The sequence below is a fragment of the Phaethon lepturus genome, unplaced genomic scaffold, assembly GCF_000687285.1.
Source record: "Phaethon lepturus isolate BGI_N335 unplaced genomic scaffold, ASM68728v1 scaffold54917, whole genome shotgun sequence".
NCBI lineage: Eukaryota > Metazoa > Chordata > Aves > Phaethontiformes > Phaethontidae > Phaethon > Phaethon lepturus.
In genome coordinates, this window is record NW_010552268.1 from 1 (window position 1) to 16,736 (window position 16,736).

Here is a 16,736-nt window from a genome sequence, read left to right on the forward strand (position 1 = left end):
CCCCGATACCAAACCTTGCCACGCAAACACAGTGCAGCTGGCTTGGTGAGTTTTCCGTCTGTCACAGGCATCCATAGGCATCCGTTCATGCCTTTGTACAGTGAAAATGTCTTTGTTTTCAGCCAACTTATTAGACTCTTTGTTAGTCCCACAGTCTTCTGCTCAGTTGCATGCCATGCTCAGTTTTCTTCAGGATTGCCATCCATAAACCACAGTTTGAGAGTACTGTCCCCTAACAGAATATTGCCCTGTGTCTAATCACCCAGACAGGTAGCATAAGTTTTTGTCATTGACAGTTTTGTGAGCTACTGTTAGTTATTTCTTCCGGATCTGGCATGACGGGTATGGTCTGGCTCAGCAACTCTTGCAGCTTTTTTTACATTCTTGTTGCAGTGGCTTTTCCCAAGGCCAGGCAGCACTTTTGCTACTCTCCAGAAGAGAAGGACATCAAAGACATCAGCCCAGCTCTGGGCAGATGCATGACACCTGGCCCAATGCAGATGATTTCAGAAATGTGTAACAGAAAATGTGCCAGCTTTGGCTTCATGCCTGATTACTGACAGGGAGAGAAGATCTGGTCCACAGAATAACCAGAGCACAAAATAAGCAGACAAGTCAGCTCCGAAAGAAAGCAGCTAGCACCTAGATGACAGCAATCACAAGAGATAGCATAGAGGTGTCCATATGGAAATTATCACATATTAATTAACATGATTCCATTCTGGAAGACAAGGAAGCGGGAATAAAGAATATAGCTCCTCGATTAGCACTGGGAGTGTGAAGTGAAAGTAGGTCATGTCAGTGAGCAGAAGCTGAACTTCCTGCGACTTCAACACCCTCATTACAGGTTGAAAAACCCTGAGTGATTACAGTAAGGTTAATTCCTCAACTTAGTTTGTGGTTTTCTCCTCTTCCATGTCTTGTAGACCTACTTGCACACGGTTTCATTGTGGCTTTTCCCAGATAATGGCTACGCAGAGTTGCACTATGCAAGAGCAGGTGTATGTTTAAAAGAGTCACACTCCGGGTCACATTTCCTGCATGACCCAATAAGATGATAAACAATATGTGCCCCTGCCCTGTAGCTTGCTTTTCTTAGCCAACCAGCAAACACAGAGTGCCATTGTGTCACCCTGCCTGAAAGAGCAGGCAGAGAGCTGCTGAGGAGATGAGCAGCCAGCTCAGGACCTCCGATATCCCTAAAAGGAACTAGAACCACAATTTGCGCAAGCTTGACCAGTCATTCAGTGCATTATTTGATCTGAAACTTACCTTCTCCAGGATATATATCTCTCCCATAAATACACAGTTTATATCCACATTTATTTTCTAGAATATCTGGCATGATTTGGTAAACAAAATATTCCACAAAATTAGCTTCACTGGTGTGGCTTCTGGGGTAGATAACATAGGCATCATATAACTTCCCGTCTGTAAGGCAAAACAAGAGGACAGGGCATTGTGTTAACATGAATTAGAGCTGTCTATTGTAAAAGCTAGAAAAGAAATAAAAATATCAGTCTTTGAAATAGATCTAAGTAGATATTCTTGCTAATCTGAATAATATCTGTCATTGGATGCATGTTTGGAAATAAGAGACTGTGCAGGTTTGGTGTTTTCCATGCTGAATTGTTGTGTCCTGTGTGTTTGTAACTTTGGAGAACCCAACCTTTGTATTCTGAAGGCTGTATCCCAAAATACAGAGAGTAAGAATTCACTTGATCAATGCATATCAGCATGAAATAGAGATGAAGCTCAGCATTTGTTGTTTCAGTGATACAGTAGGCTGTTAACAGCCTTTGTTTTTCAGGACAAGACACTCTACTTAAATTCTTCCACCTTGAAGGAACATCATTCCCACAACATACCATACTGCTGAGTGAAAAGCTCCATTACTCAGGAAGTAGTCTTACAGTCAGAACCAAGTACAAAGTCAAATACTTCTTTCACTCTTTTCTTCATTTCTCTCAAACATGTTTTCCATTACAGCATTTGTTTTCTAATTCCAAATGTTTTTGGGGTTTTTTTTCCAGTGGAGATGATAATATCCTTTCTTTTGTTGCTACCTGAGGTTCTTGTCCAGACCATCCTTACAATCAAAAAGAAATAGCCATTTCCAGAGTCTGATTAATTTCATCATAAAATATACTTAGATGGAAACTGCCTTAAAAGCATACTTCTTTCCTCTTTAAAGAGAACATAAGTAACTAGATTAGCTGTAGATATCTGCCATGCAGACATCTGTGGTAGGAGCCAGCTTCAGATTTAAAAAATGTAAATTTGGGTGTCTACATGTCTAAACTGCTACAGTCAGTGGAGAACCAGCCATTGCGGTTAGTGAATTCTAGAGTGATTCAGATTACTCTCATGTAAATGCCAGGGGCTTAGCTGAGTTGCCTAAACATAGGCACCTAGTGCCATTTGAGTCTTCCTATGGTACCCTGCCTGCCAGGGTATGTGTGTGTTTATATGTGTGTGTATATGCATATATATATGTATGTATATATGTGCACCCCTGCTCCAGAAGTCTGCAACACCCGGCAGATCTGTATTATGTGTCCATTTTTTTGGCCATCACAAATGACTCTAGGTGCCCATGTTTAGACCGTTGAGACAAGGTCCCAGTGCCTGGTTAGCCGAGTCGATTTTATTGATGAGGAGCTGGATTTGGTCACCTAAAAATATGTACCACATAGTGTCATTAAGCACTGCTTGCCCTTCAGCTGCCACTGCAGAGGGGTTCAGGTCTCCCTTAAGTCCTAAGGGAGCTCAAGTGGCACTGCTTACAGTTCGACAGCTGAACCCAGCCCCAGGTCTCCAGGTTTCATGTCTATGATGGGAACTTGTGTGTGTGCAACTTCATTGCACGTGACTAAATTTAGCTGCCTTAATCCTGAGCTGAAGTCTGTCTCTAAAGGTGGATGGGATCTATTCCCCCTAAAAGTGTCTTCCGCAATATTGGTACCTTTCACTTTGGCTGATAAGAACTGCATCGCTCTAACACGTGCCTGTGAACACAGTAGCCAGCAGGCTGGTTCCTTTGCTTTAGAGAGCACATAACAAGTACAGTTAATTGCAATGTAAACCTGATTTTCATTGTCATTCGATGTTTCATGTATAATATTTTTGTTTTAAAAATATGAAACCAGGACTGAATCCCTCTTTTATGTAATACATCACTGCAGAACCCAGGAAACAAGGGAATGTGAAGCACTACCAGATCTATGGTTTTCCGCCCTTATCTAAAAGAATTCAGTAAGACATGAGGAAGTGAAGAATCGGGATCAGGTGTCATATGAGTTAGTAAGCAATTACCAAATAAATTAATTTCCATATGCTTTGTCTTTTTCCTTTTTTAAACTTTCTTCCTCAATTCTTACTTACCGTCCTTGGCTGAGTAGGGTTGAAATATCTCCCGATACAACAGGACGATATCAACTCGGAAGGACTGATAAAGTATGAGAGAGACTGCTATTGCAACTAGCAGAACTAGAGATCCTACGATCAAGAGGACGTTAGGAAGACCCACTGCAAAGGAGAGGAATACATGGTTAGTTGTAGAGAAGTTAGCCCCTGGTCTGAAGACTCAACCTCTCATATCCTCACTTCTGTTGCAGCTTTAAGGATCTCACAACAGAAACGACAAAGTTTTTCCTTCCCCAGCAGACAGACCCCTAAACTAGAAGCATACTAAGCACTATATAATTAGTATTTACTTCCGTCGAATCCAGACCTACCTACACTAAATACCACAGCTGACAACTATGTTTAAGTATCTTGTAACACTGTAAAACTGTTAATAACACAACAAGGAACAATGTTCAAGCATTTTGTAAGGCATCTAGCTGTTACGTGTCCACAAAAGGACAAGCTGAGGCTTCTGGTGTAGTTGCACAAACAGGGTACAGAGAAACATGTGCAAATAATGAAATCTGCAATATAAGAACAAAGTACACAAAACAAGCGGGAAAACAGAACATGTCCTGGTCACAGAAATAAAATAAACTGTGCTGGAGACAGATGATGTTCTTCCCTGCCTTTTCCTTTGAGAGGGTCAAGGAGCATAAAATAACAATGATGAGTAAGAAAAATTGGGAAAGAAAGGAGCCACCCACTTTAGTTCCAGCTTCCCTAGTGGAAAAGCCCTTGAATCTGACCACCTCCACCTCAGAGATGAAGACTTATCAAGGATAGCTTCAGACTAGATATAAGGAAGAAATTTTTTACAATGAGGGTAGTGAAACACTGTCACAGGTTGCCCAGAGAGGTGCTAGATGCTCCAGCCCTAGAAAAATTCAAGGTCAGGTTGGACGGGGCTCTGAGCAAACTGATCTAGTTGAAGATGTCCCTGCTCACTGCAGGGGGGTTGGATTAGATGACCTTTAAAGGTCCCTTCCAACTCAAACCGTTCTATGATTCTATAAGGATGGCTTATAGTCACCAGCTCCGTGCTGTCATACGCACACAGCTAGTCTAGGACAAGATTGTGGTTACCACTCTTCTATGGGAGAATTATGTTTTTATCACAGTCCAGATATCTGCATTTCTGCAACAGCCCATTTTTCCACTTGTTCTGTGATTCATGGAGCAAAAGTCAATCTAGATATGTGCATCCTCTAGATGATACCTAGTTCTGCTGCAGCAAGAGATGATGGGAGGTAGAAGCAAGGTCATTTTGTGCTCTCTGCAAGCTGGAAAGATAGAGGCTTAGTCCACAGACCGTTACAGCCACGAAGCTGAAGAAGATACTTTTCACCTATGTCCTGGACATATTGAATTCACCCAGGATTCAGTACTGAAAACACTATGAATTCCAGATAGCCAAGTTTGAAATTAAAATATCAAAGGCTTTATACAGCAAGTACACAAAGATGATTCATTATTCCCTTGGAGAGAAGATTAATGGCAATTGTCTCACAGCAGAAATCTCCTTCTAAGCAAGTGAAAGATACCTAAATCTACTCTATTTGGTTTTGACTTGTAGACTCAGAGCAGTTCCATGTACATTTTTTCTCTAACAACTAAATCCATTCAGAGCTTTCCATTCGCAGCACACCTTCTTTACCTAATTATTCCTGCCCAGCATGACAACTCACCATCCTATGATTTTAATAATATAGCTACTTTGGGGGCCTTTCTGTTATTCAGGTCACTGAAATTATTTGGATTAAAAAATATACCCCCAGAGGCATTGGAATGGGTGATGAACTTTTACCCCAAAGAAATGCACATGAAAGCATCCAGATTGTGCATCACCTCTGCGTAAAATGGCCCACTGGTATTTTTATTTTACTATGGTATAGCAAACATAATAATTGTCAAATGCAATGCCCTGGTTTGGAATATCACTAGAAGCATGTATCTCTCCAGTGTTACAATGATATTTGAGGTATGCTGCAAATTCAGTATTATCTTAGCTGAGGAAAGAAATATTCCTTTGAACGTTGGCCACATATAAATGTAAATACAAGCATTCTGGCAATACTAACATGGAGGTCAGCTCTGACATCCTCACTGTAAAGACCCTTCACAGCAACTGAACCCGTGGAAGGTGATTATATGTACTAGTAGCAAGTCCACCCAGTCAAGCCTTGTGCATTCAGAGCAGGGATCAGATGTTCAGGTCTTTTCCTCCTTCTGCCTGCAAAACAGACACAAGACTCGTGTGGCTACAGGAGCAGACCATTCACCAGCACTTGAGGATTTGCATCTTATGGCAGGCTGAAGAAGCAGTCTCGGTTTCCTCTACAGAAGAGGCAGCAAGAGAAATTGGAAAATGCTGCACATTGTATGCAGTCAGCAAAGCTGCCAGGTGAAGGCACTGACCACCTCCAAGGCAACTTCAGAGCTTTCGTTTGGAATTGACACTAAGTGAATGAAATATTTAGCAGTGAAGAGCCTCAGAGTGAAATGTACAGGTTCCCTGGCTTATCCAGGAGATGTTGAATAAGGTAGTGTATTGAGTAATACTTAGGGAGGCAACCTAAAAATACTACTGCCTGAGAAATTCCATGGAAAAGCTGTACAAATAAAGAGTTTACAAGTCTGTTTTCCCTTTCTTCTGGCAGGATGTGAGGTAAATCTGACATGATTTTCACACTGATATTTCTTTCTTTGACATTTAAAGGGGGAAAGAAACATCAGGCACGTGATGAAACCTACCTCACCAGAACTAGATCTGGGGAAACCACCTTCCAATAAGATCAAGAGGGCAAGAAAACAACCAGTTCCTTTTATAGTGAAATTTGGCCTTTTTCTAGTTTTAACAGCACTGTGTGATGCCCATGAAGGAACTTTGTCCTTGTGGACTCTTTCAGATTTTATGATTTGATCCATTTTCCTGGTCAATACACACACACACACAGAGACAAAATCAGAAAACCCCTTCCACCACCTGATGAGGATGATTGCCACTGTTTCCTATTGTTCATTTGTTGAGAATGTGCTTGCCACGACATTGCAAATACTGTTGTCACACACTGAGTTAAGCATCTATAAAACAGCTAGAGAAGAAACAGGTTTGAACAACAACTTCTGCAATTACGAACCTAAAAAATGCTGTTTACATTTGGTTTTGCGCTGATTAGACCAAGGCTGGAAAAGAAGTGATAAATTTCCTGTGCTCGTAAAGCGTCAAGCGAGAACCCCACAGGGGTCTTCCTGGAAGAGCACGTTCAGTTCCCATTAAGGCTGACTCAGCCTCTCATTTCTCTGGAATAAATCAGCTGTCTCCAGCACAAGGGGGCAAGGGCCAGAAGCCACTTTTGGAGGCCATGAACAAGGTTGAACAGATCCTGTTGTTCCATTTGACTTTGCTGCATCATTTAGCAGCAGAGAGCTCATGAGTAGACTGTCTTCTAATACAGAAGAGCAATGGGAATACAGAACTATCAGCTCACAAGAAGCAATATTAGAGAGGCCAGAGAAAACAAGTCGTAAAGCAACAGTTGAAGGATTTCCTGAGAAACTCTGGAAGAACAGCAGTTTTTTGTAACTTCTCTGGCTTCTAAGGTGGACGCACTTCCAGACAGTAAAGGCAGAGATCTGGGTCTGGAATTCCCGTCCACATTCATCTACCAAAGATGAGCCAAAAGTTTAGGTTCGGCATTAAATATCTTTGAGGAAGAACAGAGCTGAAGTTCTGGGCTGAACTTTATCTCTGCTCCGAATGACTGGAATTTCTGGCATTCTCCAGAGAAGAAGGCTCAATGCCAGAAAGATTTGTGATCCTCTAGGCATTTTACACTTCCTTGTGAATGAGAACTGAGGAATGCTTAGGGAGAAATAAGAAGATGCTTGTGTGTCAGACACATGAAAAGCCACCTCCAGTTATTTAACCAGCCCTTAATCAAGACGAGGAACTAAAAGACAGTACCAGCTTATGTATTAATAAAAAGGGAAGGACTTGGAAGATATTCAGACAGCCCTTGTGTTCCCTAGTAGACAGGTAAAAGGGGATGCTGAAGGGACGTTCCTGTCCTGACCCAGCTCTGCTGGTAGAAGGAGTGAACAATTCCAGTGTTTCTGCAATTACTTGCCATTGGCTTTGCCTCAGGGGCTAACAGCTCCCCTCCCTCTGCCAGCAGAGACACTTTAGTGAGAGTTGATCCACTGCAGTTATCAATGAGCTGAACTGGCCCGAACAGCATAGCCGATCAGTTTTCTCATTCTTGAGAGCTGACATCTTCCAGCGTGAGAGATACCAAGCAGCTGTGGAGGGCAACTGGGAGCCGTCTGGCAGGCAGAGCTGGTGTCTCCTGCCAGGTGTCCAGCAAGATGAGCTACATCTTTGCCAGGAAAGGTGGAGGAAAAGGGAATTAAAAGTTGTTGCAAATTCCTTAGCCTTACAGTGACCGGAGGCCAACACCACACAAGTTACACAGGTGATCTCAGAGCACATGAAAGGACATATCTTGTGACAGAGATGGGGTATAAAACATGGAATGATCATCATCTCTGTAATTAAAAAGGGAGACGTAGGACTGAAAGTTCTGGAGGAAATAAGACAGCCTATATTTTCTGTAAGGAGGTATTAGGAAACATGAAAAATGTGTTTAGGAACAAGTGTTGGTGAAGGAGTCAGAAGATACCAAACAGCTTCAGGCGGAGAAGGGGGGAGAAAGGATGGGAAATAGGGTGGAAGGATGGGTTCCTTATTGACTGGGGGTGATCAAAGTCTAGGTAGGGAGTGGATGAGAAAAGAATGGAGAACTATCTTCCTCAGCAGGAGGAGAAGAAACCTCTGAATGTAGCAGCAACATCTGTAAGATGCAGGGACAGTAACATCTCCTAATGGAGGCAAGAACATAGCTGCAGACTGACAAAATTCATAGCCAAATCCTCATTAAAATTATTCTGTTTAAACAAAGAAAGAATTTGCCTGATTTCTCTGTGTCTAACAGACATAGTATTCATAGTCTGGATAGCACCAAACCACACCAAAAGGATCTGACTGCATTGCATTAATCCTGACAAATGAGGTACAGCAGCATTTATGTCCTACTTAAAAAGACAAGTGAAAATACACTCGGAATAGACACATTTTTCACAATACAACATTTTCTTCGCACACATATGTGAATACATACATGCGTGCACAGCATATATCCTAAACTGGAAAATATGCCTTTTTTCCCTGTGAAATGTCAAGCTGCTTTGCCAATGATATCCATTCCTGTCAGTATTAAGGGAGTATTTTTGTTTTCCATGGAGACAAAACCAAACAGCTCTCATCACCCTTGACTGCGAAAGAAAGTCCTCCTTTTCTCATCACTCCTCTCTGGCAATTTTTTATTCTTACGTTAATTACAATTGTCATCAAAGAAAATAGGTAGGGTTAATTATAACGATACTGCTAACAGTGAACTAGGTACTTGATTATGATTCAGAAAAATAGATTTCATTCCATGTTCCCGTGGAAAATTTCCATGTAGTGAGCCAAATCATTCATTCAGCAGGTTTTTGAAGACAGAGACTATTGCTGTAAGACTGAACAGGTACTAACACAGAGGGGCTCTAATGCAATTGCTTACAGCATCTTTGCTTCCTCCTTTAATCTGTCATCTGTGCTGCTAAGCAGTATTTATCCAGTTTATTAAATGCCCCCAAAACTGACTAATTTGAGTAGTAAATGGCACAACAACTATTCGTCTCTTACTTCTTATCACAGATCTGTGCTACAAATAGTGATAACGTAACCCATACTGAGTGCCCTGAAAAAAGAGTATCAGAATACAGAGCAGGAACTTGTGTAAAAAGCACATTAACAGGATAGTAGCTAGCAGACACAATTTGTGCTGTGGGAAATACCAAGGACTAACAACCACATATTTAAAAAAAAACACAACTGTTTTTTTTGTATTAAAAACAAACAAACAAAGTACAAAAAAGAAGTAGAGTACATATTTTTATTACGCATTTACGAGATGTGAGGCACAAGCAAACCCTACAGCATTTTTATTATACTCAGAGGCAAGCTGTCATTGTTTTAGCATAAATATTGCTCAACTGTGTGAGGAGTGAACAAAGAAAACTAAAGCAGAGCACAACCATTTCTGGATGTAGCACTGGTTACACCAACAGTGCTGCGTAGCAGAAGCAGGCATCTTGACAACAGCAGAACAAGGAGAAGGGGACAGACATCCACACAAAACAGGCAGCAGCAAAGAGGAGGTCACAGCCAAGAGCTTTCATGAACATTTACTGAAGACCTATGGATAAGAAACAAAATAAGATTTGTCTACAACAGAAACCAGATTTAATAAATCACTTGTTGAATACAGAATATAAAATATACTCTTTCCTTCATCTAATTTGTAATATGGGGCCCATAAAGGACTTGTATTGCCTGAATTAGAGTGAGCAGGAACCATTGCTCAGTTTCCTTCCCTCTCGTTGCAAGTACGCTCCCACACTCAGATAGTTCAGTGCAGAGCTAATGTGTTTCCAGCTTCCTGAGTGACGCTATGCTTGCACTCAGTAACACCTAACCAAAGCATCTCCTGACACCTTCCTCTGGGGGGAAATGGTGCTGTCCTGCTGGATGACGACCCATCCTCTGTTATAATTCACCTGCATCCCTTCTAGTCTAGGCTATGGCAAGGAAATATATCTATGCTTTGAAGCCATGACCCTTTAGGAAGTTATGAATAGTCAAGAATAGTGCAGGACAGGGAGCTGTGCACACCCTGCGATCAAGACACTTGATTTTACTCTTCCCACCACTCTCTAACAGAAAACTAATCCCTGTTAAACTTCTTGGGATTTCCTCTCAAGGTCCTTGGTGGTTCGGCATATCTGAAGGGACAAGAGAGGAAACCATTGACTGCAGCTCCTTGTCGTGCCTTCACAGGCACAATAACATTTTCTGCCATAAGAATCAAACTCACTGGTGCTGGCAGTAGTGCTTAGGGATCTGGCTGTCCCTAGTAAGAAAAAAATCCCATAGGAGCTAAACACCATCCATGACAGTTCCCACCATTTACTGACCTAGATTTTCCTTCTCTGGCAGAAATTTCTAGAACCATGAACTTATAAACAAAACCAAGGAAAAGCCTTTGAAGTGTTACTCACACCTCTGGCACACAGTTAATATGGTGGCACTCAGAGGGAGAGAGATAAAGCCAGACATCACAGAAGGTAGTCTTCTACACCACTTAACATTTAGTCGAAGAACAAGGCACTACAGTGGATGAGGTTTGGGAGGGAAGGCAAGCAAACTGGCAAACTGGTAGCTGAAACTCTTGGTTTTAAAGTTTGCCTATTTTCTGCCATGGTTCCACACTAGAAGCAACAGTTTGATTCTCAAAAGAAGATGAATCTCGGCTCCTCACAATGCATTTTAACACTGATGACCAAAGGAGAGGTCAGTTCCTTGCCCAGCTCTCATCTGCAGAGGCTCCTCTACAGCCTGAGTATTCTGTAGAGCAGAATGCCCTGTATCAGTGTGCTTCAAACCCAAGTGCACCTCCGGCCTTCAAGGCAAAGGGGATTTGTCACTGAGCAGAAATACCCTAGAAACAGAATATTCTTATCACAGGGCTGATACACCGTCATGCTCTTCATATTTAACCTCTTGCTGACACCATTTGAGTAATGCCCCCCCCCCCCCCCCCCTTACCCAATGAAGCCATGAGAATTTTGCTACTGGCATGAATATGCAGGGAGGAAGCAGGCTGGTTTTTGTTCTTACTAACAGAAACTTTCTTAAAACAGAAAAAAAACAATTAAATAAAATCAAGGGCATACTGCAAACTGAGCGTAAAGTGTAAGAGAACAAAATGAAAAAATCCTACCCTCACATTGTGCTTTGAGTTGTAACGTCACTGTGGCTTTCGTGTTGTGCATTTCATTCACCGCTACACATGTGAAATTTGCCTGCAGATCCTCCTTTTTTATTTCAGTAATATGCAAAGTGGTCTCTCTGTAATATTCTTGCTCCCGTCCTTGAAAACTAATAGACAGAGAAAGAGCTGGTACCATTGGCTTTTAATTGCTAGGTACAGTTTGCATAGAAGAAAGATTACTCTGCGTTACATATACTTACAAATGAGTTTTTTCATGAAATCTCGAAAAATCTAAGTATTTCACTGGGACGTTATCCACATCCCATGTGACAACATCCATCGGCTGTTTCTTAATCCCCAGGCGGGCCTGACATTTTAGAGGCAAAGCAGCACCTATTCAAGATATACAGAGATGTAAATATTCCTTGATGAAAAACAAGTACAATTCTATTTTCCTCATAACATTTTTTTCTACATACAAATCTTCAGAACACCTGTGAGTTTTGTCTTAACTATTTTGACATATTTTTCTGAACTACTGCTGAAGAAGTGATGCATAGAAGAGACTCAACAAGAAATAGTAAAATGAGACTTCTAACAAATTATCTAATACAACACCAAGGGTTACAAAAGGGTTTATTTATATTTGCTATGATAAAGGCAACGTAGACCTTGCTTGTGATATTTAACCAACGTAATCAACTACTGAGGAACATGGAAAGTAAATGCTGGTTTACACACAAATGTACATGGAAGTAACATAATTCAATTTCAGTATGCGTTATTTTGGTTAAGGCTTGCATACAGAGTCTTATCTTGGGTTTTATTCAATCTGGTCAAAAGTGAAGTAAACCAGTCCAAGCAAAACTAAAACAGGAAGTTACTTATTAAGTATTTGTCATTAGGAAATATTTATTCCAAAGTGAGAGTCACTGTTGCACTGGAAGAAGGTATAATTACAACACTTCAAATTATTTCCATGTAAATCTGCATCTGAGCAGGGCTTAGATAGGACTAACAAATCTTATGACTTATATCCTGAATTGGTATTAGGGAGCACGGAGAAATCTCCAATTTTTGCAAACAGGAGACAATAGATCCAGTACATCAAATGGTTTTTAAATGTAAAGTGTATTTGCTCCATGCAAGCAGTGCCAGATTACTTATTGTCCCAGAGGGGTGGGCAGAGCCCACAGAGTACTGGAGACTGAGCATCTTATTAGAGAAGGAATGTCTTGGAGCAGAGATCATCTAATTCTGGCTGACAAAGGAACTAGGGGAAAGAGGAAAAAAGAACAGGAATGACAGTCAATATAGCAAGTCCCTGAGCCACGGTACGTGGCACCTCAGACGGGGCCCAGGGCCCCTGCTACCAGAACAGGCTTGCTGTAGGACAGAGAGAGTGGAGTGGTAATTGCCATCCCTTCTCCCAGTGGCCCAGATTCACCCCACCTGCCCTGGGACACAGGCGTCCTGGGCTACCTATTTATGTCTTGGGTGGGCTCAGTAGTTTTCTGGAGAGGTCCACCTTTCTCCGTTGACTACACAAAAACCCCAGACGGCTCTCACTCCTACCACAATCACCTTGCTCTGATGCTGCAAGTTACACAGGGTGACTCTGAATCGCTGAGAACATCTACGGTCCTAAACGAAAGGGAGCCAGGGAGCAAGCGCTCGTCGTGGGCTCTCCAACCTGCTATTTCTATGTTCGCTCCTTGGTCCTGCCTTTCAGCCCTCTCGGTACCTTCCAACCAGACAGGTCTGCTCAGCGCTGGCCAATACGGACATGAGCCAGGCAGTGCTCCATGGCCTCAGGGCCGGTGACCAGACCCTTCTCTCCTTCACTCATCAACAGAGACACAGCCACTGTCTCCAGAACCTACCAGACACGCCTTCTGTCTACCAGAACCACAAGTAACAAGGAGTATCTCTAGTCGCAAGAATAGTCCATCCTTCTCTCTTAGGGATATCGTCAAGCAGTTTCAAGGGGTTTAGATAAAGACCTCTTTGCCGTGGATGGAAGCTGTGACCCCTTCAGCTGAGATGTAATAACTGACCATGTAAGTAATCCTGCTCCATCCCAGTAAGGGTAGAATGGCTTATTTAAATACCCTTAAACTGCTGCTTTATACCTAAATAACCCATCAGTTATATCTAACTTCACATCACTGTGCCTGAGGTGAATTAAATCTGGTGAACATTACGGTGCAGAAATTTAATGAAAAATCCCATCATTAAATCTTCTTGAAGATCCCCATGTTCACTAGGCCATCACAAAATGTTAATTTAAAAACAATTTGAAGTCCATACTTACCAAGCTCTACTTCTATTACATCTTTATCTTTTGGAAATAAAATTTGAGGAGGTAGAGGTGAGTGTTTTGCTTTAGAAATTAAGAAGGGAAAGAAAGCACATATTAGGAAGTTGTGAAAAAGCATTTTGTAAGCTAATAGTTATAACCCGTACAGTTAATATTTTAAGATCCCAAAGCAGAATTGCAAACTAACACTACAACATGTCTGTTGGGATAATCTGATTTTATTCCTATGACCAAATGTTCCTGGGGAGTCTGTACATGTTAATAGTTTAAGTGTTTTCTCCCCGTTTATTTCATTTTTACCTTTGTACATAAAGAGCAAGGAAAATTTTTAGTTTCTCAAGTACTGTTTTAACTGTTATAGGTTTGTATGTTTTCTCAGTTTCTTATTTTGTTTTTAAAAAGAGATAAATTCCTTCAGACATTTAAGAAATTACTCACATCCATGATGAGAAATAACGAATATGCACTTTCACGCAGTACCTGAACTGGAGACCCTCCAGCCCACAGCTGCCTGCCTCTGCTCCCCCCCGCTTCCCCCAGCTCTGCAGGTTGACAGGAGCATCCTGACATCTCGTTCCCAGGCCCCTCTTCCTGCTGCCTGCGCACCGCTGCTGCACACAACTGCTTCCCGTTACACCGGTCTGCCACGACACTGAGCATCCCTCATCATTACTTTTTAGCAGGAATACTACTTTTCCTTTGACATATTTATTTTTCGTCCCCACTAATAATTGTTATGGACAGGTCCAAACTAGATCCATCTGCTTCACTTATGTATTTGGATCCTTCAGATTTGTTTCCCTTGGTGCATTTTTCTCTTTTTCTTGCCCTTTATGCTGTTTCACATTTCCCACTCCAAACACATTGCTTGCTATCTGTTCCCCCATTAAGCTTTTCTGTCTCAAGGCACCTCTGTGAAACCCATAACCATATTTCCCTAAAAAATCTGCAGGCGCTCATTTAACTCCCTGCTTCCCAGGCTGCCAGAAAAGCAATTCTCTTTACCCAACCTAACCATTTCTAATTTTCATTAGCTGGATCTGCTAAAAAAGAAGTCAAGAGAAAGTCAGTAACTTCCTGGCTAGCTGACTATGTTAAGTTCTTAGCTGCCAGCATTCAGAGGCACAAGGTCCTCTGGGTCACTGTGGATCTGCAAGGCAACAGGAACGTACATCATAAGCCAATATTATCAAAACATAATAGCTCCACTCATCAGCGTACTAACTTTAAGGGCTGATAAAAACTCAAAGAAGTTGTTATTAAGTACTTTGAATTTAGTAAAAACTGGGGCAGACACAGCTCAGATTTCACATGTTATGTTGCAATCCCTTCTTTCTGCAACGAGTTCAAAAGAAAGTCAGATTATCTTCGAAATGAAGTAATCTGCCTGAATGCAACAAAGGCTTTTGTAAATTTGGATGTCTTTGTGCCAAATAAACCCCAGCAATTCTCATTATAACCCAGACACAACAATATTCCCGACCAGTTAGTGAAGTTTTGATGAAAGTACATTCAAACAAAAATTAAGTGTTAGGCAGAGAAGTGTCACGTGGAACAACACGGTATTACAGAGAAGAGGGGGAGGAAAGGCACGACACCTCCTAAACTACTGTACTAAGTCTCAGCTCAAATCTATCTTCTGCCGAGTTCAGAATAACCAGAACAAACTCTGCTACTGAGATCTTGGCACAGCAGCAAAAACTGGAATCAAGGCTCCTACGCTCCAAAGCTGCATTCTGCGCACAAAGCTGGGTGCCTCCCCACAGCAAAAGGGTCTGACGTCAGTCTGCAAATTAACATTATCTATTTTTGAAAAAATGTAACAACAAAGAAAACCCCAAAACCAAGCCCCCAACAACCCTTCCTTTCTGTGCTACCAGACAGCTCTACCAGCCACAGTATGTAACCAGAGTCCTTAGAGACTTTCAGCAAAAAGATTAATGTGACCAGGTCTGAATTTACCCCCATCTTGCTCCATTTGGATCCCCATCCACAAAACTCACCTAAAAAAGCTGATCTAAAGTTTCATTAAGAAGATAAAACAAACCAACTGAAACTCTTTTTCTCTTTAATATACAAAAGAACCTTTCTTTGCTTTGAGTAAACATCTATCTTTTTTATCCTAGCAAGCTACAAAATGAGAGTCTTACCCTTACTTATGAAAATCCTTGTTGCTGATACATTAAACACATTTCCTTTATGAGTGTAGCTAAATTGACAAGTATAATAACCATCATCCTCCTTTCTTGGATTGTTAATAAAAATATATTTTTCTGCCTTGAAGTATCTCTCTCCTTGAAGAGGTTTGCAGTCCTGGAAAAGAAAACTTTCTTTATTTGGCTGCAAATAGCTTCTCACGGTAATCTGATCTGCAACTGGCACTACCAGGGTTTTATTTACCTTATACCACTGGATGATAGTAGCATTCTTGTAATTGTCAATTGTAGGACAAACAATTTTTCCTCTTCCAGTGTCATTTGGGTAACGAATCTGATTTGGGAAACATACTCCTTGCTTGTATGGATGCACCTGCACACTCATGTTGAACGACTTTGTACGATTATTCAAACTTTAAAAATGGAATAAAGACATGTCAGTGATAACATTTTTATATACAATATACTAAACATTTGTAACAAATGTGAGCTTTCTTATAAACATATGGATGGTTATCATAGTTCAGTCACATATTGATTTTTAATGACCTGTCATAAAAATAGCAATTGCAAAATGAAGTTACATGAATTGGTGTATATCATGAAGAAATGGCATCACTTCCACAGATAATAATTAGACTGTATTATTAAAACATTCTTTTTCCAGTCTTATGCTTTCACTTTTCAATGTTGCACTTACTTACAAATGTATAACACAAGTGTAGTTTCCAGAATCCTCTCTAGAAGTTGGCAGAAACCAAAGAAATCGTTTTAAGGAAAATATTCGTGATCCCTCTTCTTCTGCCGGAATTATTTTGTTAATGTCCGTGTGATACCAGGTGAATTTCACTGATGAACTCAACTGGGGACATTTTATAACTAAAGCCTCACCTTCCATTACATCAACTGCAAATGAGCACAAGATAAAAATCTCAGATTAATTAAACTTTAGCCCCACTGAGTCGGAGGAGAACT

The 16,736-nt window shown here is 41.1% G+C and overlaps 1 protein-coding gene across 1 annotated transcript in view; it reads right to left on the reverse strand.

Moving 5' to 3' along the window:
- Positions 1-1,272: 1,272 nt before the first annotated feature.
- The window catches only part of IL1RL1 (interleukin 1 receptor-like 1), a gene marked incomplete at its 3' end in the record, with an annotated part of 19,412 nt that continues 3,948 nt past the window's right edge, over positions 1,273-16,736 (reverse strand). Inside the window, exons 2-9 of the mRNA XM_010291149.1 lie at positions 16,466-16,667; positions 16,006-16,174; positions 15,756-15,918; positions 13,600-13,668; positions 11,546-11,678; positions 11,301-11,452; positions 3,385-3,528; positions 1,273-1,431 (exon numbers count right to left, since the gene is read on the reverse strand). Of these exons, the coding sequence (XP_010289451.1) occupies positions 1,273-1,431; positions 3,385-3,528; positions 11,301-11,452; positions 11,546-11,678; positions 13,600-13,668; positions 15,756-15,918; positions 16,006-16,174; positions 16,466-16,667 (1,191 nt within the window). The remainder of the gene's footprint in view (positions 1,432-3,384; positions 3,529-11,300; positions 11,453-11,545; positions 11,679-13,599; positions 13,669-15,755; positions 15,919-16,005; positions 16,175-16,465; positions 16,668-16,736) is intronic.